The sequence below is a fragment of the Kryptolebias marmoratus genome, linkage group LG7, assembly GCF_001649575.2.
Source record: "Kryptolebias marmoratus isolate JLee-2015 linkage group LG7, ASM164957v2, whole genome shotgun sequence".
NCBI lineage: Eukaryota > Metazoa > Chordata > Actinopteri > Cyprinodontiformes > Rivulidae > Kryptolebias > Kryptolebias marmoratus.
Genome location: NC_051436.1, coordinates 6,222,674 through 6,245,743, shown reverse-complemented (window position 1 = coordinate 6,245,743; position 23,070 = coordinate 6,222,674). Strand labels below are relative to the sequence as shown.

At 45.6% G+C, this 23,070-nt stretch overlaps 1 protein-coding gene and 1 long non-coding RNA gene across 9 annotated transcripts in view; one reads left to right on the top strand and one right to left on the bottom strand.

Annotated features, from left to right (window-relative positions):
- The window catches only part of LOC112450447, a 52,651-nt gene extending 32,710 nt beyond the window's left edge, over positions 1 to 19,941 (top strand). For all 7 annotated transcript variants that reach the window (XR_005233356.1, XR_003039079.2, XR_005233360.1 and 4 more), the window contains 4 exons: positions 8,290 to 13,296; positions 15,454 to 15,513; positions 18,349 to 19,252; positions 19,412 to 19,941. This is a non-coding gene — a long non-coding RNA (uncharacterized LOC112450447). The remainder of the gene's footprint in view (positions 1 to 8,289; positions 13,297 to 15,453; positions 15,514 to 18,348; positions 19,253 to 19,411) is intronic.
- The window catches only part of pcxb (pyruvate carboxylase b), a 393,092-nt gene continuing 387,440 nt past the window's right edge, over positions 17,419 to 23,070 (bottom strand). The window contains exons 25-27 of one of the 2 annotated variants that reach the window (XM_017414395.3): positions 19,584 to 19,724; positions 19,382 to 19,483; positions 17,419 to 18,480 (exon numbers count right to left, since the gene is read on the bottom strand). In XM_017414395.3, coding sequence (XP_017269884.1) covers positions 18,331 to 18,480; positions 19,382 to 19,483; positions 19,584 to 19,724 — 393 coding nt within the window. In that variant the 3' untranslated portion in view covers positions 17,419 to 18,330. The remainder of the gene's footprint in view (positions 18,481 to 19,381; positions 19,484 to 19,583; positions 19,725 to 23,070) is intronic. The other variant, XM_025005546.2, reaches the window with a different exon arrangement.

Genomic DNA, 23,070 nt, shown 5'->3' with positions numbered 1-23,070 from the left:
TTGTGTAGCCTATAGAACTAGACTGAAAGACCATTTAAAGGCCTTTGCAGGTGGTTTGAGTTAATTAGCTGATTAGAGTGTGGTACCAGGTGCCATCAATTTTGAACCAGCGTCGTGTCGACACAAAACAGACAAACTTAGCTTGAAACTAGCTAAAGTATTGGCTAACCTGCTAGCTAGCTAGCCTAAGAATTTGAACAAAGGCAGCTGCGCTTCTTTTGTTTCTTGAAGACGTTTCGGCTCTCGGTTTAAGAACCTTTTTTCGAACATTACCTTTGTTTAAACTCTTAAAATTTTCTTTTTTTTTTGAGACTGAGAACCTACGCATAGCTAGCTAGCTAGCAACCTAGTAGCTTGCTAACATCATGCTAGCTTGCAGCATAGCAGCCAGTCGCAAGACGGTTTGTTTCCTCTGCTCCCAAAACTAACAAGTTTTTGACACATAAAACGGTGTTTTGTAGTTTTAGCAGTTTTTAGCAGAAAAACCTCTTTTAGAAACCGAAGTACGTCAATAAGAAGTCGGTGAGTATGACGATTTTACCGCCGCGAAAGCTAATTTCAACTCTTAAGTTGATGTGCGATTGTATTAACTGCCAAGAAGAGCCCTAAACATCCAAGAATATCACACTATGTAAGGTTACCATGGCAACCGGAGACTTTAACATAAAAAAAGGAGTAAAGACTGCGTTTCTGTAAGTGGACACATTTTACTCATGAGCTAAAGTTGTTCAATGTGACGCATGTGGACACATTTGGGCCTCTCCACAGTAATGAATAGTATTTTAAAACTTCCTTATTTATTTATTTTTAAGTTTTATCACGTGGTTCGGCTCACACATTTCTAACCTAATTTATTTAAATTTGAGGATCCGCTCCTATTGTGTGTTTTGAGTCTGAGCTCACCACCCAGTGAGGAGAGAAGTCTGTAAAAACTGATACCTCAGAAGCATCGGGGTATTTTTATTTATTTTTTATTTCTTATACTAGTGTTGTTGTTTCTTTCCAGAATGGTCAGATAAAGCTCGAAGCGACTTGTATTCTGGTTCCAAGAATCCGCCCGGTTCCTCGGACACCGGCAGGCCCTCAGTTTAAGCCTCTTCTTTAGGAGCTTTTTGTCTCATTTAACATGTCAGATTCATACCGGATACTGCAGGTAGCAAAAAGTAAAAAAACTACAACTTAATAAGTGTTTAAATCATGAGCCTAAAAATCACGAAATGTTTTGACAAATATTTTATCTCGCTGCAGTTGAAACTTGCGCCGTGGGAGCACTCAGTGTGTCTTCTCAGACAGCCGCTTTAATATTTATTTTTAGTCTGTTTCCGTGCCTCGGCTATAGGAGCAGGTATGTTGTGGATGATAATAGGAGTCGGTGTCAGGAAAAATTAGACTCTGCTTCTCTTGATTCTGCTGTCAGACACCATATTCTTCTCTCTCAGCGTTGAGTCATCGTTGTCTTCGTTCTTTTAAGTGTTTACAGTAACGATACAAGAGGAGATCAGAGGGAAAAATTAGTTGAACTGATTGTGTCGTTCCCGGTCTGAACATCTGACGGCCTTTTTTGTGAAACGAGGCTTCCGCTCCGTGGAGACAGTTTTAGGTTTTCTGGAGCGTTTCATGGAACGGTGGTTGCACGGAATAACGGGAAACCGGTCCTTGTTTCTGGTTTTAAACCTAACCGAGTCGAAGTGGAGTGGAAATGTGGAAGAGCTCGACGAAAGCAGTTAAACTCAGGTCTGATGAATCGGTGCCACCTTCCTACAGCCTCACAGGGCATCCATCCATCCATCCATCCATCCATCCATCCATCCATCCATCCATCCATCCACTCATCCATCCACTCATCCATCCACCCATCCATCCACTCATCCATCCATCCATCCACTCATCCATCCATCCATCCATCCATCCACTCATCCATCCACTCATCCATCCATCCATTCATCCACTCATCCATCCATCCATCCATGCACTCATCCATCCACTCATCCATCCATCCACTCATCCATCCATCCATCCATCCATCCATCCATCCATCCATCCACTCATCCATCCATCCATCCAGCCAGCCAGCCAGCGTGTCCTGGGTCTTCCTCTGGTCCTCCTACCGGCAGGTCGTGCCTGGAACACCTCACCAGGGAGGCGTTCTAATCAAACGCCCGAGCCACCTCAACTGGCTCCTCTCGACGTGGAGGAGCAGCGGCTCTACTCTGAGTCCCTCCCGGATGATCGAGCGTCCTTCTTTCTCTTTATTTCCCTCATCCTCAACACGTTTTCACTTTCTAATCACTCTCTACCTATACCTAGTGTGTAGGTTTGCATTATTTGTAACCGTTAGAAATAATGCAAAATTGACTCTAAAGTACTTTGGTGTACAGAGGAGTTCATGGTCAACGCACTGACCAGCTCTGCCACCACCGTGCTTGATAGTGGTGTGAGGCGTTTATGTTTTATTTTTTTAATTTTTCCTGATTCTGTTGCTGCACATTTCAACCAAACATCTTTTACTTTGGTCTTGGCTCAAAGGACACCGTTCGAAAAGTTTGCCATGTCTTGTTTTTAAAGAGAAGATGGTTTTTCTCCTGGTGATCCCTCCAGACGTGTCATATTTCTGCATTCTTTCTTAAATTGTACCGTCATGAACTTTGACCTTTAACCTTCTAACCGGGGCTTGTCGAGGCCGAGGTGTACAGCAGCTCTGGAGATCACTGCGGTTTGCTTGCTGCAACGTTTCTCTCTCTTAGTTCCTTTTTGATAAATTCTCTCTTGAGCTGGAGCTTCCCTAAAAATACCTTTTTAAAATCGCCACGGATGTCTCTAAATTTGAAAGCTGTAACAGTGGGGCACTAATGAGGTAAAAGGAAAGAGAACATCTCAAAATCTCAACCCCCATTTTTTTCTCATGAAAATTGTAAAATGATCCAGTGGCTTGTACCTGCGGACTCAAGACGATGATGATCGAACGTGTTCCAGTTTTCAGCAGCTGTGAAGACGAGCCGTCGGGTAAATTTGTGTCTGGGGACGGGATCCGCAGGCCCAGAAACGCCAAACAGTCCAGTAATGACCGAGGCGGCCGGACAGGAGCGGCGCAAATTGGCGCAGGGATCCAAACGAGCGGGCGCGCTAACGAGCTGTAATTCACCGGCAGCACAGATTGTTTCTGAGAACTACAGAGAGGACAGGAACCTGATTACCGGTTGGAGTGAAATATTAACAACTACGTCAGGTCTTTGATCCAAAAAAAACAAAAAAAAACCAAGCTCCTTCATTGGCTGCTCTCATGAATGAGGATTAGTTCATAAAGATCCGCGACCACGTCTTTTAAAAAAAACGCTCCGGTCTTCTAAAGTGGGGTTCAGTGGAAAGGTTATAAACAATTAATATCCCAGCTGGTGGCAGATGGGTCGCTGAATGACTCCTGTTTGGAGAAACGGACTTTAATTCTGACGAGACTGAAAAGATAACAGCTGGTCTGAGAAAAGGCCAAGAACAAACGACTCCAATTTCAATAAATTTCATAGCTCTTCACGCAGACTTTATTTCCTAACCTTTACACTGCAGGAAGCTGAAAACCTACAAGTAGACGTTTCCACTTGCAGATAACCATCAAATTATAAACTCTGACTGTAATGTCAAATGGAGGCCAGTGTATAGGTTTATAAATAAATACTTTGAAGTTTTTGCAGATTGGGGTTAATTTTAGTTGTCTCGACTTTGGGCTCGGTCCCACTCAGACCAACCTTTGGCTTAAAAACCCAACCAGATTCAATCCGTTTCTCCAAATTTAGGTTGTTAAAGGACTTGTGTACAACAGGAAAGAGATGCTTTATGTAGCCCTTCTACTGAACTACCCCTTTAAAATGCTAAATTCTTCCGGGTGCCTCAATAATAAATACAAACTAATGAAATTAAAGGGGGAAAATTATGTCTGAAACATTCAAAACAATACGAAATCTGCTTCCTGAATACCATCTTAGAGATGTTCAGATGTAGTTCAGTTGGTGACTCCTGAGCCATATTTGACCAATGAAATAATTAGTAATAAATTCCAATAAAGTTTGAAACAGAAACCAGTTGTAGGCCAACTCGGAGAGGGTTTAATGGCGTTGGCGTCTTAACCAATCAGCTCTTTCCTGCTGGTGATTGGGGTCATCTGGGAGTCTCGTAGCTTAGAAAGATGTGATAAATGCTCCTAAATTGAAGATCTTTGGTTTAACTCCCTCAGAGGCCATGATTTCTGTTTTCTGATCTTGGCTGAACGCAGACATCTACGCCTGCGTTTAGACGTCTGCAGCACTTTTCGTTTTGAGACCAGACGCAGTTTGATTTTAGCTCGGCAGAGGCGTTTTTAAACTTGAATAACTTTTAATAAAAACAGACCTTTTTTTTGTCCTTCGGTGCCCGCGTTTGTGGAAAGTTCCTCATCTGAAGCGATCTGCATAATCTGCCCGCGATGACGCCGTCTTGCAGTTACGTTGTGATGAAGTGCTGCAATTTTACAGTTTTGTTTCTTCTTTTTTCTTCCTTCTTGTTCGGTCTCCACTTCAGCTTCACCTGCTTCTCCTTTTAGCGGCTGATTTCTCAGGATGATTTCTGACAGCCCTCAGGGAGGAGGCAGCTTTGTTTACCTTCTTCCCTCCAGCTGGGGATGAATGGCACAGTGATGGCTCAAGAGTTTTCCGAGAGTATCTGAAAAGTCGCGGCTCTCGCGGCGCGGCCTGTCTCGCGGCTGATATATACGTGCCGCTGCTCTGGAGCTCTTGACTCGTATACACAGGAGTATTTATAGGGATGTGGGAGAACCACCCCCCACCACCACCACCCCCCCGAACTCTGCTTGTGAGGCACTTCAGGAAAGAGCTTTAATCAAATCCACGCCATGAATTCTATCAGAAAACAAGCAGGCGGAGGAATAAATCATCGGTGAACTGAAGGCAGCGATTTCATCTGCGTTTGACCCGTCCTGAAGCCGCGTACTTCACACTTTACTTCCCACATCTCCAGGACTTGTTGCCGTATTAAAAAAAATGGCTGAAAAATAAAAATCCTCTCGACCCCGTCGAGTTAAACCTGCTGCCGCCATCAGCTTGCTCCTTTTTTTTTTCTGCTCCAGCTCAACGTTTCGGTATCTGGCGTCAGATAACTGCACAATTAAAGGCCCGGTGTTCCTTACAGGAATGCACGTCGCCCGCCGCTTTCCAGTTCGACCAGAATCCCCTCATGGTTGAGGAATGACAGGGCTGGAGTTGTCACGTGACATTGCGAGATGTTGTGCTCAAGACGTGTGTTGTTAAATTTCAGCAGAATGTTTGTAACTTGGGCCGTGGCGGTCGCAGTCGCTCGGCGGTCAGTGCCTCGATCTCGTAATCTGGACCGCCATGAAAATAAGTGTTGTCATCCAGGTGTGTGTGTGTGTATTCAGTAAAAAAAAATAAACTCGATCACTCAATCCTGAGGCTGCGAGTTCGAGCCCAGGTCACGTCAGGAGGGGCGTCCGGTGTCAAACAACTGCCCCATCTTTGGTGCGAGTTCGCTCGCTGTGACCCCTACAGAAGGGAGCAGCTGAAAGAACAACACACAGCAGTGTGTATAAATGAACGTGTGTGTGTGTGTGTGTGTGTGTGTGTGTATGAGTACATGAACTACATTTAAAATATTCATGTAGCACCGTGACCTCAAACAGCAAATTCCTTCGATGTAAAAAACGTACTTGGCTAAATTTATTAACCAGAATCATTAATTGCTGAGTTACAGCCATTGTTGTGTCGGCTAAAGTCAATTGGCTGTGGTGGCCATCTTGATTTGGGTTGACTCCTAAAACGAATCAGTTGTAGACGCCGAACCAGTGATTGAGTTTCATCCAGCGGTTCATGAGAAACTTTGCTAAACAAACAGGGTTCACTGCAACAGTTAATGCCAACGTTTTAAGCACAGATGTTGTGCAATGTGTTGCCCCTCAAAGTATCCGTTGGGGGCGACGCTCAACTACCACCACACCAGATTTTAGCTCAATATCTGTCTAAGAGACTGAGCCGCAGCCACTTCTGTTTCCTAAGGTCTGTCGTCAGTTGGGTTGTAGCTGCACATCCAGTGGTTGCTTTCTGAAAGGTTCATGAAATATTTTGCTGACAGTACAGACGTATGACCATGCAAAAACATTATAACCATCACCCGCCGCCAAAGGTGAGGTTAGATCAATGACGCGTCTTGGAATTGATTTCAGACATTTTGTTTTTGAACACTTGGTGTGCAATTTATGTAAAAAAACAAAACAAAAAAAACGAACGTGAGGAGAGATCCAACGGTCATTTGGTGGGTCCTCTGCCGAGCCGAGGGGACCCGCTGCGAGCACTCGGTCAATCAGGTCTTTATGCGCGAGCAGCCAGACAGCATCCGGTCTGAGTAATGGACACGTGACGGCCCACTGCCTGACAGCCGACACTTAGAGAGGAGGCTGCGAGCGTGAGGGGCACGTTTGTCTGATCCGATGAGTTAAAAACAGAAACGTTGGGCTCAATGACTAACGGTAACGCAGCTAACGCCATCTCTTCGCTGCAGCGGGGGGGGGTCACAGAGGAGGCAGGACGACCGGACAGCGTGAAGGAAACGACAGGAGCAGAAATCAGGTCACTGGAGAAGAAAACCTGCTGGAGTTGAGATGATTCACCTGGAATGGTCACCGTTTCACCAAGTCGTCGTCCCGTCCCCACAGCTGTGGACGTCAGGATCTGCTTTAAGCCCGAGGAGACGTCGTCATTGGTTCACTTCAGCTTTACCGGGCAAATGCTCCTCTTTTTAAAGTCTTTAAGGTCTTTGAGTGGGCTCCTCTTTAGAGCCCAGGATATTTTTACTTTTTACTTTCTAAACCTGGTTGGACAGCGTTCTTCTGTTGGGCACCGTTGGTCATGGATTATTCTTCAGAATCCTTTTGTTCCTTTGGGAGAGTTCAAAGCTCTTTACTGAGAAAACAGCTGCTTTTGTCAGGTTGGAGGTATTTTAAGGATTGCTGAAAACGATAAATGTTTAAAAATCCAGGTTGGTCTGGTGTTTTAGTCTTGTTTTAGGATAAAAAAGGCAGCCTGGTCCACATGAGTGGAAGGAGTGAATTGGTGTGAAAATGACTGGAGGTCAGATTGAACACCGCTTATGCCCCTTTTCCACCGGCTCTAAACGTCCCGGCTCCACTCTACTCGGCTTGCTTTGCGCACGTTTCCACCGGCATTTTTTCGAGGCCGGTTCCTGCTTCTTTGGTCCCTGCTTCGGAGTCTGGCCAGCCAGGCCGGCCCTTCTTCGTGGGCGGCGCAAGCTTAGCTCCTGTTCCCTCATTGGTCGTGGGTGTGACCAGATGCGAGCATAAAGAGCGAAGGTAGGAATATAAACAACAGCGTTAGCTTACCCTGCAACGTTTCTGCCGTATGTCCCCCAGCTGAAGGCGCTGTAAAGCCTGAAATCTCCAGCGGATAACACCTGTCCTACTCCGCGCAACAATGGCGGCATCCAGAGCATTTCTTCCACTGCGCCTCTCTTCCTGAAGTCTCAGGAGAATCCCCAGAAGTTTAAAAAACAGCAACAACACAGGGCCAACATCACCCATAGCGCTTCCGTTGTTTACACAAACGGCGCCAAGTTTTTGTAGTGCCCCCCCACCGTGGCCCCGCCCCCTGCAACACGAGGAGACGTTCCTCTGCTACCGACCAAACTGGCCAGTGTGAATGCGATGCATTCTTTATAGAGCGGAGTAGAGCTTTTGAATTAGAGCCCGTGTAAAAGGGGCATTAGTGAGTTCTGGACAGTTTGTTGAACTTAAAGTAAAGTTTCTTTCAATTAGCTTCTAACGTTCAGTTTATATGTTTAAAAATCTGCTAGTTTGTTAGCGCGGTGTGTTGGGATTGACTCTCAGCTACTACCACGCCAGACTTCAGTTCAGTATCTGTAAAACGGACCGGATCAGAGCCATTTCAGTGCCATCTTGTATGCGGTTGACTTCAAAAATTCAGTTGTAGATGTAGCTCTCAGAGGCTTTCATTAAAATCCGTCCTCGGGTTTGTGAGATATTTTGCTAACAGGCAAACACGCAGGCAGATAGGAACATTATCCGCCTTCGGCTGGCTGATGTCGGGGCCGTAAGGAAAGCAGGGAGAAAACTCCGTCAAATCCATGAGCATAAAGCTCCATCTGAGCCCCAATAAATCCTCATAATGACTCCATCACGGTGTGTTTTCAGGTGGAGCGTCCCGGGATCAGTTCTGATCTGCAAACTGATTTATTTTTATTTTTTTTCTGCCACAGGTGGAGCTCTTAGGCTGCCAGCTGAAGTGCGACTTCTCACTTTTCTGAGCTCTGACCACCAGCTGTGACTCAAAGCTATGGAGCATCACTTGTTTGAAGACGCACACACACACACACACACACACATATATATATATACACACCATCTGTGCTCGGTCTACTTTAGAAAAATCACATACGCAAGAAGTGACTTTCAGTTCCGCAACCTGCTCCTATTTTCAGAAGGTGTCTGTGAGAACAGGAGAGTTGGAGTCTGCTCGGACAGTTTGCCCCCAACACGCCTGTTGCCATGGTAACACAGCGCCCCTCCCCCTAAAAGAAAAATGGTTTCCAAGGTAGAGGGATGCTGTAGCCGTCTGATGAGTGACGGTGGTGCGTCCTGAGAGCTGCTGAGTGATTTGCCTCCTCGTCTCTGTCATCGTCTCGCTCCGGTTGCCGTTAATTCCTCGGCGCCGGTCCGGGATCCGTGTCGCAGTCTGAGCTCTCCTCCCCTCTCTGCTTGTTCTCCTGTCGCATTGAATCCTCCCCGTCTGACTATCTCTTCTGCTTGGGGTTTTTGTTTCGCCTCTCCAGCTCTCCACACTTTCACACAAACACACACACACACATACACTTTTGAAAGCCTTAGTGTTTAAAAAAAAAAAAGAGAATGCATCAGCTCTGTGTGTGTGTGTGTGTTGACGTGTGGCCTTTAAAACACCCGAGCCTCAACCCAAACTTGCTCCGCGAAGCCGTTTCAGTCCTGTAATGAGATGTCTCCTCATACACGCATTCGGTTTGGACTTTTCCCATCCGTCTTCCCGCGTCGTGCTTCTTCGACGCTGACATCCATAATCACTCGCATCGACACAGGGTGCCACTGGCTGCCGCCTTAAAAGTGACTGATTCTGAGGGGGGGGGAGTAAAGAGGACGGGATTCGTTTTTGGGGCTTCCTGCCGGCCATCTTTTGACGCATTCATTAGAAATTGAATTTGTCAGTGTGGTCAGCAGGCAGCATCGATTTCTCCTGTTAATTGATGTGTACGTTGTTAATCCTCGGCTCGTGGCTGCCCATGGCTTATCCACGCACCGCTGTGCTGCTAATGTTTATTGATGCCGCCGGATCTCCGGGGCGGATGGCTTCTTGGCATTTAACCGTATTAACCGTCACAGTCTGGGCGCCGCCTTCGGTGGCTCGCGCCCTGGAGGTTTTATCCGATCGTCGTATCAAACTGAGCAGATTCGATCAGAGGCTCCGCACGCAGCGCGAGCAGCGACGCCTCCACGTGGACACGTGTTCTTCTGTAGGGCTTGGACGTCTTCCTGCCCCAGAAAACCTTTGGGGGGGCCGGTTCTCAGACAGGTGGAAAATTGTCTCTGAAAGCAATCTTTGAAATCCGAGGAACGCCTGTGGTCTGCCCTGACCAGGCGATCGCTTAAAAATCCATCATATTAAAGTTTGGCGCCAGTTAATACAATATATAATGTATTTTGTGCTTCCCAGACCTGGTCTTCGGAGGATCTGACTCGCGTGTTTTAAAGGTTTCTCTTCTTCGAAACCTCTGATTCAAACTGATGGCCTATTTGCAGGTTTCTGCAGAAGTTGATATTGACCTGAGATAAACTGTTTGTATTAATCTGAAGAAGAAAAAAAAAATAGAAGTAACTGTATCTGAATGACTGGAAACACTGATATTCAGCGCTGGAAAGATCTTTTCTCTCCTTTTCTAAAATCTGCACTTTCTTCTGATCATTTAAGCAGGTCTTAAGCAATAGTTCAGGTTTTCTGAGGGTCTTTAAATTTGTTTTTTGAACTTTGGCTGCTTTTTTTCACTTGTTATTTAGTTCCTGTACCTCACACTTTACAGAAAAATGTTTTGTTGTTACTAAACTCTGATTTTAAGAGTCATTTTATGCCTGAATTATTCATAGGATAAGGATGAAATGATGCATCTACACGACTTATAAAAAAAAAAAAAAAACCTGATCTTGGGACACCAGTTGGCAGCTGTTGATACAACAAGCTAAAGAGTTAGCTAGCTAGCTAACTAGCGCCTTAGATAATAGTAGCCTAACTCAGACACCAATTGTTCCCATGAAAAGCATCTATAATTAGCAATGAGCTGAAGTGTGTGAGCTAGCTAGCATTAGCAGCGTAAATCATAAAGACTGTTTGTTCCCACAAAAAAATAGTGAACAACAAGCTAAAGCAGTAGCTAGCTAGCTTGTAGTTTGCTAACTAGCGCCTTAGATAGTAGCAGCCTAACTCAGACATAATTTGTTCCCATGAAAAGCATCTATAATTAGCTATGAGCTAAAGCAGTAGCTAGCTAGCTTGTAGTTTGCTAACTAGCGCCTTAGATAGTAGCAGCCTAACTCAGACATAATTTGTTCCCATGAAAAGCATCTATAATTAGCTATGAGCTAAAGCAGTAGCTAGCTAGCGTCTTTGACATTAGCAGCGTAACTCAAAGACAGTTTAGTCTTTCAGTCAATCGGTGACAAATACCAAAGACGACACAGTTTGACACGTAAAGAAGCATTTTTAGCATCAAACACAGATGATGAATGACTGGAGGAGAAGTCATCCTTCAGGTTCTGTTCCAGGCCTGTGCTGATTTTTCCATTTCTTAAATTTATGACTTTCAGATGCTGTTCGTCTGCTGTAGATGAACTCGAACACTTCCTTTCCTCGTGTCCATTTTAACATTTTCTAAACACATCACTGGACAGGAAATGAATGTGGGGTGAAAAAAGCAGCTAAAGTCCAGTTAAAGACTTTAAAAGACCTTCAGGAAACTTGGACAACTATTGGTCAAAATGGTTTTGTTACCAAGGAGCCGGACTTTCATTTGATCTTTTAAAACCTTTTATACAGTTTTTTGTGAATATCCGTAAACAAGAAGCATCTAATCTCCAGTTGTAGTTCATTTACAGTCCTGGCAGTATTAGATCATCCATCCATCTGTTTTCCTGTCTGTGTGGCGAGGAGCTGGTGTCCGTCTCCAGCTGTCACCGTGCGAGAGGCGGGGGACACTCTGGACAGGTCGCAGGTCCATCACAGGGACACATGGAGACAAACGAGACAACCAACCAGTCATGCTCTCACTCACACCGAGGGACAATGGCACAATATGCCTGAGTGAATTTTTATTGATTGGTCCACTCGCAGCAAAGCCTGGGTCTGATTGTAGACGAGTCTGTAGTCAAGTCCCCAGAACTGAAAGTTTTGGCCCAAATATTTGTCCTTAAGCCCCGAAATATTGTATTTTTGAGTGACAGCTCTTAGTTAAAGTTCTCAGATTGGTAACAGCGCTGCTGCAGAGTTTCAGAGCTATTTGACATGTTTAGTATCAGATTTGATAACTATCACCTCACCTTTGCACCTTTTTAAGCACACTGCTGGGTAATTTTCATTAGTCTGAATATTTCAGTTTCATATAATCTAGTGTTTTGTGGAAAAGGAGGAGCAAACTGTCAGGATGATACGGATGGATGGGTTTTATTGTGGCTGTGCTGATTGAAAGGAGGCTTACAGACTGACAGAGCCATCCATCTCTGCTGTCTGAGACACTGTGCTCCCCGTCCTGCTTGTCTATTCTCTTTATTCAAGCAGAGGGATTACAGCAAAGAAAGCAGCAAAGCAAGCAGAAAGGGATTATCTAACAGCAGCAAAGGGATTAAAGGGGAAAGTTGCACCTCAAACGCAGCAACAGACCCCCGTGGCCCGCGTTGGAAAACCCGTGCGCGGGGTTTGAAAAGTTGGCGGCCCGATCGGCTTCGGCGACGAGACGCCGCTGAGTGTTTGCTGCTCATTTGGACCGTGGCAGAGCGGACAAAAAGGGATAAACTGAATGAAAGCCACGCGCTGGACTTGAACTCTGGCACTCGTTTAGAGCCGGGAGACCCGAAGCCGGGAGCCAAATGAGAAATTTATGATGTAACCTCAGGGCCCGGGAAGATGAAAACATTTGCTTTTCTTGTGTTGCTGAGACCTCGTCAGAGGAGGTCTTTGACCTAATTTGAGGCACAGAGCAGCTGAAGAAAAGAAAAGCCATCAGGTAGTGGTCAAATATTAAAGGGATAGTTCAGTTCTTTGGAAGTAGGGGCTCTGCGGTGACGGAACGATCAATTAGTATCTTACCTGAACGACATCTGCGTTTCGTTTACCTCACGGGTCAGAACTCGGATCGCAGCTTGGATAACCCAGTAGAGTTTGTTTGGATCTTGCTGCCTGCCATCAGTAATACGAGCTGATAACGGTGGATTTTCTCCTGCATTCAAACCCTGTAGTGATTGGACAGAAATATGCATCCGCCATGTTGGATTCTGAGGTCAGGCCTGGTCCGGAATCTGACTTCAGACGGCGTTCCAGTTGATTTTTTCCCAATTAAAACCTGTACAGTCTGACATCTGGGTACAAACAGAACTCGCTGCAGTTATGACCGGACCCATGAGTGAATTGCTGCCGTTTTAAAACGACTTTAATGTCTTCTTTTTTATAGCAGTTCCTAGAAATGCCATTTGAGAACCCATTCACATTAATTTCACATGAATCGGTTCTTCTGGCAGAAATATTACTCTGTTCCTGTTAGGGTTAGGTGTAAGTTCACTGGTGGTCATCTGTCAGAGATGTTTTTATAAAGTCAAATGGAATGAATGTTTTTTCTTTATTGTTCTCTGTGGCAGGAGAGTTGAGTCTGTTGGAAAAGGAGCTTCGCTGCCTTTGTAGGGTGTCATGAAGGGGAAAGGATGGATGGAGAACAGTTTGTTCAAAATGAGCAACAAGATGAACAACGGTTCCGGGATGGGGGTGGAGACCCGAGGTTCTGGGATGGAGCCTGGGGGGGAAGACCTGAGGTTCTGGGATGGAGCGGGGGGGTGGAGACCTGAGGTTCTGGGATGGAGACTGGAGGTGAAGGCCTGAGGTTCTGGGATGGAGGCGCGGGGGTGAAGGACATCAAAGAAGGACCGGGGAGCACGGCCATGCTGTGATGTGTAATGAATCCGAGACCCGACTGAAGCCGGTGAGTTGGAGCGACGTGTTGCTAGAGTTCAGGGCGGAGTAGAACCACGGCAGCAGAGTTTTAGACGTTGTTTGAAATTGGTTGTTCATAACCACCGCTGCTTCAGAAAAACACTGAAGTAAATCTGAATTGATGTTGTTTAAAGAAGGTGAAGTGCTGTAGAAAGTAGCAGCGAAACTCTGAATGGAAAAACAGAAAGCGGGAAAATGAAGTCAGAGATGTGAGAATTAAAGGCTCCATGAAAGAACAAAGTGAAACGGCTGCGTCCTGCAGCGAGGGGAGCTCGGCTCCAACGCCAACAATTCGCCTTTAATCAGTTAATGTTTCCGTCTTTAACCACATGCTCTCCGTCTCCGGAGTTTTCTCTTTTATCCCCCGTCTCTTAACAAATTCAGGCACAATAACCTTCAGATTTATTAACGTCAGTCAGAGTTTTTAATATATTTATTTTTAAACCCCTCGAGGGAGTGGACGGTTAGACAGTGGGGAAAAAAAACAACAAAAAAATCGGTTTGAAGTGTTCGCCTTGGACCGCTGGAAACTGTTGCCTTCAGTTTAAAAGAAATGGAGCATTTTTCAATCAGTGGCGAGTCATAAATAATCGAGTTTGTGAAACGGCTCGGCGAAGGACGGAGGGGGGGGGAGGAGGGACTCCTGTTAAATAAATCCGTCAATTTCATGGAGCAGGAAGGATCATCATGTGGTTGCATGTGACCAGTAGATGGATTGGAATAAAACCCAGAAAGTAATAATTTAATTGATTTACTGTTGGTGTCAGCCTGATGGCTAATCAACCTTAGCAAACACAAAAATGGCTGAAAACTCAGTTTTTGCAGATATTTGAGCCCAAAGTGGTGATGCAACATCGTGATTTATGCTAAATTCACTTTCTGCTTGTTTCTGTTCTTCTATTTGGGGATCTGCTGCGTCTAGAAACAGACAACAATTAAATGTTTTCTGGTGTCTGCAAAACGACCTGTTTCAAAAACCTCGGGATTGTTGCATCACAGTCCCCGTTACCTAGCAAGCCCAAGCCCAGCCCAGCCCGTCACCTAGTAACCCAACTGGAGCTCTGCCCGCTTCATTGCAAGAAGACCACCATGTTAGTTCTGCTGGTTTTACCGCTGAACGATGTCTGCTGTAAAAGGAAAATGTTCTGTTGTCGGCTGAAACATAGAACCTGTGTCCCGACCCGCTGATCGCCGCCGTCCGACTCGACAAATGTTGGTTCTGAACCGCTAAGTGCCGCTGTCCCGAAGTCAGAATCCTCAGAGTTTGAATTAATAACGCAGCGTTTAATCCTTCAGAGAGGTTTTATGTTCTTAGACGAGACTCTGAGTTGGGGGGCGTGGCCAACAGCAGCTAATTTGCATAAAAGTGACGTCATTCTGAAAGGAGCACAGAACTGATCAGGTGAAATCTCAATATCTGTGTATTAAAGGTAATAAAAGATGTTTTGTAGCCCACAGATCTATCCTGACTTGTTCCAGGAACTACAAGCTGGCGGGTGATATGCATTCCTTCAAGTTATCCTAGTTTCAGGCCTGAATTCGGGCTCAGTGGTTAGGAGGAGGATCTGCTGTCCTTTAACCTTTAACAGACATTTAAACTCCTCTTTCTCTGAGCAACACTTCAGTGTCTCACCAGGAATCAGACTTAAAGCAGCCGTTCTTTAACCAGAACCTCCTTATTAAAACTAAAACTAAACGATCGGATCCCAGTCGAGTTTCCAGGTGTCGTTTTTCCTCCGAGCGGCGTGTTTACCGAGGCCGAATGTTTGATGCTGATCCGTCCGCGGGCGTACGGACGTCAAACATCTGAGGCGCCGAAGCACCAATCGGCTGATCGATTCTGAGCGGTTAATAAGCGCCTAATCAGAACCTCGGAAAACATTTAAAGACGAGCGGCGGAGTCGGGCTGAATGCCGATGAGCGTCTTCGAGTTCCAACCTGCTCCCTTTGATTGGCAGAGCTTTGATTAATTTTCACTTTAAAAAAAAAAAAAAGTGGATATCTTGATCTAAAATTGTCATGTGGGGAAAAAACTGAGTATGAATTCGTTCCTTTCTATTGTTTAATATTAGCTACTTTATTAAAAGTTAAGATTCATGAATCTCTTCCTAACGGGGGAAACTTTTTTTAATTTTATGTTTTGCAGCCTGACAGACGTCTGATCTGCGCGGGACCAGGATCCTCCGAGGGGCGTCACACTCGGCAGGTAGGCGGTTTAAACCTCATCGCCCGCCGCCTTTCGACGAATCACGTGTTGAGAACTGATGGAGTTGTAGCCGTTTTAGTCAAACCTCGGCTCTTGGGAGCATCTCTTGTTGTTTTAGAGCTAAAATGTTTTGGAGGTGTGGATAATTTTGTGCAGGCTCAGGTTAGTTACCTATGGCGGCCATCTTGAATTGGGTTAGAAAGCTTTAACTGGATGTACGTCTACGACTGATTGAATGGTTCATGAGATATTTTGCTGACAGACAACCAGGGTTGGCTCCGACAGTTTTGCTCAGGTTTTCAGCAGGCGTGTTGGGAATGATGCTCAGCTACTACCACGCCAAATATTAGCTCAATATCAGTAAAAATGGCCGAGTTGGACATCACATTTTGACTCCAAGGCCCGGTCCCAATACTCACACTTCCACCCTCGTGTCTTTCAAATGCGCGTTCACGATGAAGGGTTTGAGAGCTCTTTAGCTCCGCCCCCTTTGTGTACTACATCCGCCCTTCGGCTAAGTGTTTACCCACAATTCATCACTGTATGTGACGTTTTGAATTTAAAGGCAGGAATATGGCAGTAGTGACAGAACAAGCTGCGTCTGTCACGAAAAAAGCAGTTTTTAAATGTAAAGTATTTAACTAATTCTTGTTTCACTCTGCTGTATGTGTGTGAATACTATAAAACTTTGCTCCGTATTCAACAAGTCAGAACAAAACACGTCTGAACAGCCAAATATCTCCTGCAATGACTTTGGAAAGCAAGAATACCTAAACTGTACTTTTAAAATTGTACTGGCAGCTTCTTAAAATACCATAACGGGGACCGGTCCGCCATGTTGGATGTCGCAGTTACGGCTCAGAGACGATGACGTAACCTGTACTGTCCCAATTCTCCATGCTTGTAACCTGCTGCACACGAACCCTTCTGTGCACTTCCACTGAGTACACGCTTCATAGAGGGGGTAGGGTGGAGTGCGAGTATTGGGCCCAGTCCCAGTACCCTACCCTCCACCCTACCCCCTCTATGAAGCGTGTACTCAGTGGAAGCGCAGGTTACAAGCACGCAGAAACTGGAGAATTGGGACAGTACAGGTTACGTCATCGACTTGCGCCTCTGACCCGTAACTGTGACATCCAACATGGCGGACCGGTCACTGTTTTGACATTTAAAATTGTACTGGCACCTTCTTAAAAAGTACAGTGTTGGTATTTTTGCTTTCCAAAGTCATTGCAGGACATATGGCTGTTCAGACGTGTTTTGTTCTGACTTGATAGTATTCACACCTGTACAGCAGAGTGAAACAAGAATTATTTCAATACTTTACATTTAAAAACTGCTTTTTTCGTGACAGATGCAGCTCGCTCTGTCACCACCGCCATATTCCTGCCGTTTAATTCAAAATGTCACATACAGCAATGATGAATTGTGGGTAAATGCAGGCTTTGCGACACTCTACCTTTTAGCGTTTGAAGGACATGAGGGTGGAAGTGTGAGTATCGGGGCCTTTTCCTGTCTGAGAGCATCATCTTCTCAACACGACACTGGGAACTAAAGCAGTAACAAGAAAAAACCCCCCACAAACTTGTGTTTATTTTCTCCAGTTTATTATTTAGTTTCTTCCACAGACATGAGTACATCGTTACAAGCACGGCTGCTCGACGCAGCTGACGTTATTGCGTTAAATGATGGTGCTCGGTTGCTTGTGCAAAATACACGTTCGGAGCTCGAACAGATGAGGCGAGGAGGAAGGAACGTTAGAGAAACACAATCACTGGATCCAACGCTCAGGTACACGACGAGACGGCGGTGTAATCACAGTGCAGGGAAAACTATTAAAGTTAATGAAGCAAAAACTTTAATGTTTCCGTCGTGAAGTTGGCTAAATTTTAACGGAAAATTAGCTGTTTTTTTTTTAGTAAACATTCAGTCGGTAACACTGTCGGATAAATCGGTTTTAGGACTTAACGCTCTGACGGAGCAGCTTTTTCGCCACATTAACTTTATTTTGCGCAGGTTGGGCTGGTCATATTTGCACCAAAAAAAACCCTGAAGCTGCAACTCTGAGTCTTCAGGGTCCAATATCAGTTCGGCTAATTTGACAGAGAATTAACTTATAAATGAAAAGGGGGGAGAAAAAACCCACATGTGACCCTCATTACAGCACCGTGTAATCCCATTTCCACCATAATCTCTGGCCAGCTGTGTAATGACCGGGGGGGTGGAACTGCGTCTCCGTGACCAAACCAAAGCAACAGATGAAGCCGAACTGGTTTAACTGGTTTGGAAACGGCCCGTTTGGGAATTTTCAAAGGAAAACAGTGAACCACATGTCATTACTGATACAGTAAGAGAACACATGAGTCTGTCGGCGTGTTGTGCTCCTCGTTTAGTGAAAACGTCTCCAAATACTGTGACCCCGTGTGCTGAAGCTCTCCGTGTGCGTCGTTTTAACGTTAAATGGTAGCAGTGGTTACACATTCCCAGAATGCAATGTGACAAAGTGTAGAAATGAGCGTGAAGGGGAAAAAAAATTAAACCTAAAACTTGTTAAACGTCCTCCTGTATGTTGTGCTAGAAGTTGAACCTCCTCCCGTCAGACGTAACGATTAACGGCGCCGACGTGGAAATGAGACGTTCAAACCCTGTTAGTGCTTCATTTAAGACTCCGCAGCGGAATGATCTCGAACTGATTGTTCACATGTTAACACGATATTAGTAAAGAGACAGATCTGAGCCCACGTCACATCAGGATATGCATCTGTTGTAACTCAACATTCTATGTACACGCCGCCCCCCCCACCGCCGCCTCACTTTTTACTCTTCGATCTCCAGGATCAAGTCGTCGCCCTCCAGGGAGGCGTCGGGTTCGACGTGGATGGCCTTAATGGTCCCGCTCATCGGGGAGTTGACCACAGTCTCCATCTTCATGGCTGAGAGGACGCACAGGGGCTGCCCCTTCTCCACCTGGGTGGGGGTCAAAAACACAGACGAACAGTTATCGTCTTACCAGCTGCAGAAACGGCTGATTTCTGACTGGACTGATGAGCTGATGGCTAGTCTGAGCACGGATAACACTACAGTCTTAAAAACAAGTTTCTTTGCGTTTAATGCAAACACCGTTTTACAGACCGTCACCTTCCCGTCAGTTTATCGATGCACAAATATTTAGCTAGCTGTAGCACTTCCAGCAGGATTCTAAATCAGGAATGTTTAGTCTTCCCGTTTAAACACCAGCGCCTGGAAGTGAGCTCATCAGCGTCTTCTGTCCTAATTTATTTTGAAAGGATCACAGAGTGGAAACGAAGGTCTCAGGTGAGCTCAGTTTGTGCGTCGCCTTCCAAGTTGGACCGGTGAAGATGACTATAAAAGTCTCTGTTCAGAGGGGTCAATAAATCCCCCACAGGCCCCAAACATGGAGACTACATCAGAGCGCTCGTTAAAACTGCATTTTCTGCTTTTGATTTGTTAACTAATTGAAAAAAACGACTAATATGAAGTGGTATTTTTGCTTAAAATGCCCACCCCAGTGTCCTCATGTGGGGACATTTGCTTCGTCCTGTCCTGAATCAGCGATCGTTTATGTCTATGAGGTCCAGCTGTAGGAGAAATTAAAAAGTCAGGTCTCAGAAGGTTTCGATGGCAGTGATCCACTTTGGCCCATTTTCCTGCTCAGACTAGCCATCAGCTCGTCGATCCAGTCAGAATTAAACCGTTTCTACAACCTGAGGACGCTCAGGTAAGACAAATCCTCCACAAAAAGCAGCCTCGCTGTGTGAATCTGAGCTTTTAGCCTCGTTTGGAAATGAAGGAAGTTTGATTTAAAAGGGGAACCGTTCGATTGAACCTTCACCACCAATAAACTGACCTTGGATCCAACTTTTACTTTCACCTCCAGGACTTTTCCAGGCATCGGCGCTCCCACCTGACCCTTGATGGACTTCTGAGCCTTGGGGTGGAACTTCATCTCCTGGAAAACAAAAAATGTCCCATTGAGCCGTCCATCGTCCACCTGAGCCTCCATTTATCCATCCACCGTCAAATTCAGCATGCGTCAGAGATCCGAGTACCTTCATGGCCACCGTGTCTTTAACCAGCACCGATCTCAGCTGCCCGTTCAGCTCGAAGAACACCTCCCTCTGACCGGCCTTGTTCAGGTCCCCCAGAGCCAGGGCCTTGATGTGGAGGATCTTCCCTCGTTCCAGCTCCACCTGAAGGGCGGGGGGAAGGGACAGAAATTAGATTACGTTCGAGAATTGGAATTAATACCAGGGCGCAAAGTCCAGCGAAGCAATAAAAACAGGCTGCAGTCGGCAGAGCGAGACGAGGACAGCGTTTCTGATAACGCAGCAGCGTCTTTTTGTCCGGTTGCATTTCGTCTTACGCTTTTCTTCACGCTAATAAAATCAATTTTAACAATCAGAAAAACCCTGCAGTCCAGTTTAATTTCACTGCAACCTGTAAAGGCTGCAAGTTTGGTAAATAATTATAGTCCCCTTTTTTTTTCACGAGCCGGGGCACTGTATGTTTCAGTCAGGAGGCTGCTTGTGCAAATTACAGATGAAAGATGTGTTTGTGTGCAGCTTTTTAAAAGTCTACCCTGACATTCGCAATCCAAACGTGTCCACCGTCTGTAGAGACGAGAATAAAACATGTTTGTAGTTCAGAGTCAACAGACCCGAAAGAGACGGGAGCAGCTTGGTGGCATTCAGAATCATTAACACGTCAAAGATGTTCCTAAACAACATTTCTCACATTTGTGAGAGTCAGAGAGGATCCTTTATTCTGTCGGCTGTTCACCTCGAAACAGGAAAACAATAAGTTAACGCTCCACCCGATTCCTGATTCTGTTCAGCTAACAAACACAGTAAAGATGTAATTAGCATTCCTTGGATGCCAGAGTCTTACAGTTTAGTCCAAATCTCTGTAAGGCCCTGTTTACAAAAAGAACGATGTCTGGAAGCGTTCTTTCAATGTTCACTGAGGCGAATCAAGCTAAAAACACGTCTACATGGATATGATGAGATTGTATTTTGACCCAAACTATCGTATGTGCTGAGGGAGGTGAGCTGTCTCAGAGGAGGGAGGCCGTAGGATCAGAAGAGGAAGGGAACTGGACCCTAAAAAAAAAAAAACGAATAAAAGGGGTATTATTCTACAGGGTCGGCCGTTTCTATGGATACAGCTTAATAACATGGGAATGGTTGGTGATATTAACTTCCTGTTTGTGGCACATTAGTATATGGGAGGGGGGGAAACTTCTCAAGATGGGTGGTGACCATGGCGGCCATTTTGGATCCAACTCTTGTTTCTTCAATGGGATGAGGGTCTGAAGAGAGCTGAAAACCGGTCGCTCACGAAGTTATCGTCAAGGTTCGAGCCAAAAGCGTCCCTCCCGGGAATGCCGGGGGGCCTTTAAACCCGCCCCCCCCCATCGTTCCAGAGGAACCGCCGTCTCCGAAGCGCCTGAACGCGTCTGCTGCGTTCGAGTGAGTTCAGCGGCAGGCAGACTTCCACCAGCCGCTGTCTGATATCAAACACAGGGGAAGAGATAAAGGGACGCGCAGGAAGGAGGAAACGGAGACAAGGAGCCAGACTGGAGGGTAAAACCAGATGTTTTCTGTCTTTAGTCGAGCTGTAAACTGTTTCTGCGGCATCTCAGATAAGGACATCGTCCTCAGACAGACAGACCTTTTCCCTCTCATCTCAGTCCTGCTGGACGCTGCAGGAAACGTTATTAAATCTCTTCTTCTTACACTCAGTCCTCCCACCACTTCCTGTTTCCTATTATTCTGCTGACATGGCATTATCAGTTTCCCTGCTCCTCCTCTATCCGTCGTCCGGCTCTCCGTCCCTCCATCCGTTTCCCTCCACGCTGCCGGCTTTTCCATCGATATTCCTAACAGAGTCTCGGTGCAGAGACAAAAATAGGAAGCATTGATCTCTCTCCTCTTCCCGAACTCCACATCTGGTAACAAACACCTTTCTCTGCACCTAACCTGCATCCCTTCCCGTTTCTTCCCGCCGCTTCTCTTCAGCTCGTGCCGTTTTCATCGAGGCCTGTAGCGTCATGCTTTGCCAAAAGAAACAAAACTGCTCCGTCTTTTCCAACTGTGTGGCTTCTGCATGATATTTCCTCCCAGCTGTTCCTATTAAAAATACAACAACTCCCCTCTGAAGGGCTGCATTATTGATGGAGTCTTTTTAGCAATGATTTAATCTGTGATGTAACGAGCGGACTGCTGCCTGGATCCGTCTGGATCCAAACCGTCGGACCGACTTAAAGGCTTTTATTGTTTAAATTAATAATGTCGCTCCTTCGTTAGCGCCGCCCAGAAGATCAGATTAGTTTGATAAATAAAAAAAAAAGTTTATTTAGTTCTCAGTCTCCCCTAATAACTAGTCCCTGAAACGAGTCAGAGTCCTCAGCTCGCCTCAAAAGAGCAAACCCTGCACTTTGCACAGGGAGACTGAAAGAAAAAATCTATCTATTTTCAACAGTTTCAGCCCTGTGAGACGCCATCTTACCGACACATTTCCTTCAGATTTACACATTTCTCTGCCGTTTCTGACATCCGACTACAAACGTTTCCTGTAAGCGTTCAGCACGGATTGTACACAACTTAAAGCTCTTAATCACAGCTTTGAAGGTTTTTTTTAAAATAAAACCGGAGGTTCGTTTTGAAAAAAAAAAAATCAGAACTAAGCTGGACTCAAATTTAACGTCCATCTTCCATATTTAAAGATAAACAAGCACTTTGTTTGTTTAATCAAATATGTATATTTTAGAAAAACGGAAACAAATGTTTTGTTTTTCTTTGAAAGCTGCAGAATTTTCCATCGTTTTGAACGCAGCCTGAATCTGTCATCACCTCTCAGGGTGCCGAGGAGCTAAAACAGATAAAACTAAATTATAGTTCAACTTAAAAAGGTTTTTTTCTTTAATTGATCCCTTCTAATTTCCCCGCCTGGCGGTGATGTGTACCATTAATTTATTTCGGCGTTTCCCTGTGTCTGAACTGATGTGATGCAGCAGGAATACGACAATTAGTGTTTCTGCGCGCGGTCACAGAGACTTAAGGATTTCCTGGTTGTCACATCGGCTGAGTTTCTGCTCACAGCAACGCGCCGACGGTAACCCGATTAAAGCCACAACTCTAAATTGAGACGCCGACGTGTAAACAGCGTTTTCTGAAGACTTCAACCTGAATGAGGTCATAGTCGGAGTGCGTCTGTAGATTATACACATTCTGTGACGTACAGATGAACCGAACCGTCCTGCAGAACCAGCAGCAATAAGTAACACTGCAGCTGTGTGACCCGATCCTTCGGCTCCGGGTCTGCAGGAGTCTGCAGGGTCTGCAGGGTCTGCATGGTCTGCTGGGTCTGCTGGGTCTGCCGGGTCTGCCTCCCATCATCAGGTCCAGACTACAAAAAAAGTCAGGCTGCCTATTCCTGTATCAGAATCCGGCAAAACCAGCTCCGACAGAAGAATTATAACTCTGCTCAGAGGACCAACAGACTCATGCAAAACAGCTCCCCCCCCCCCCCCCCCCC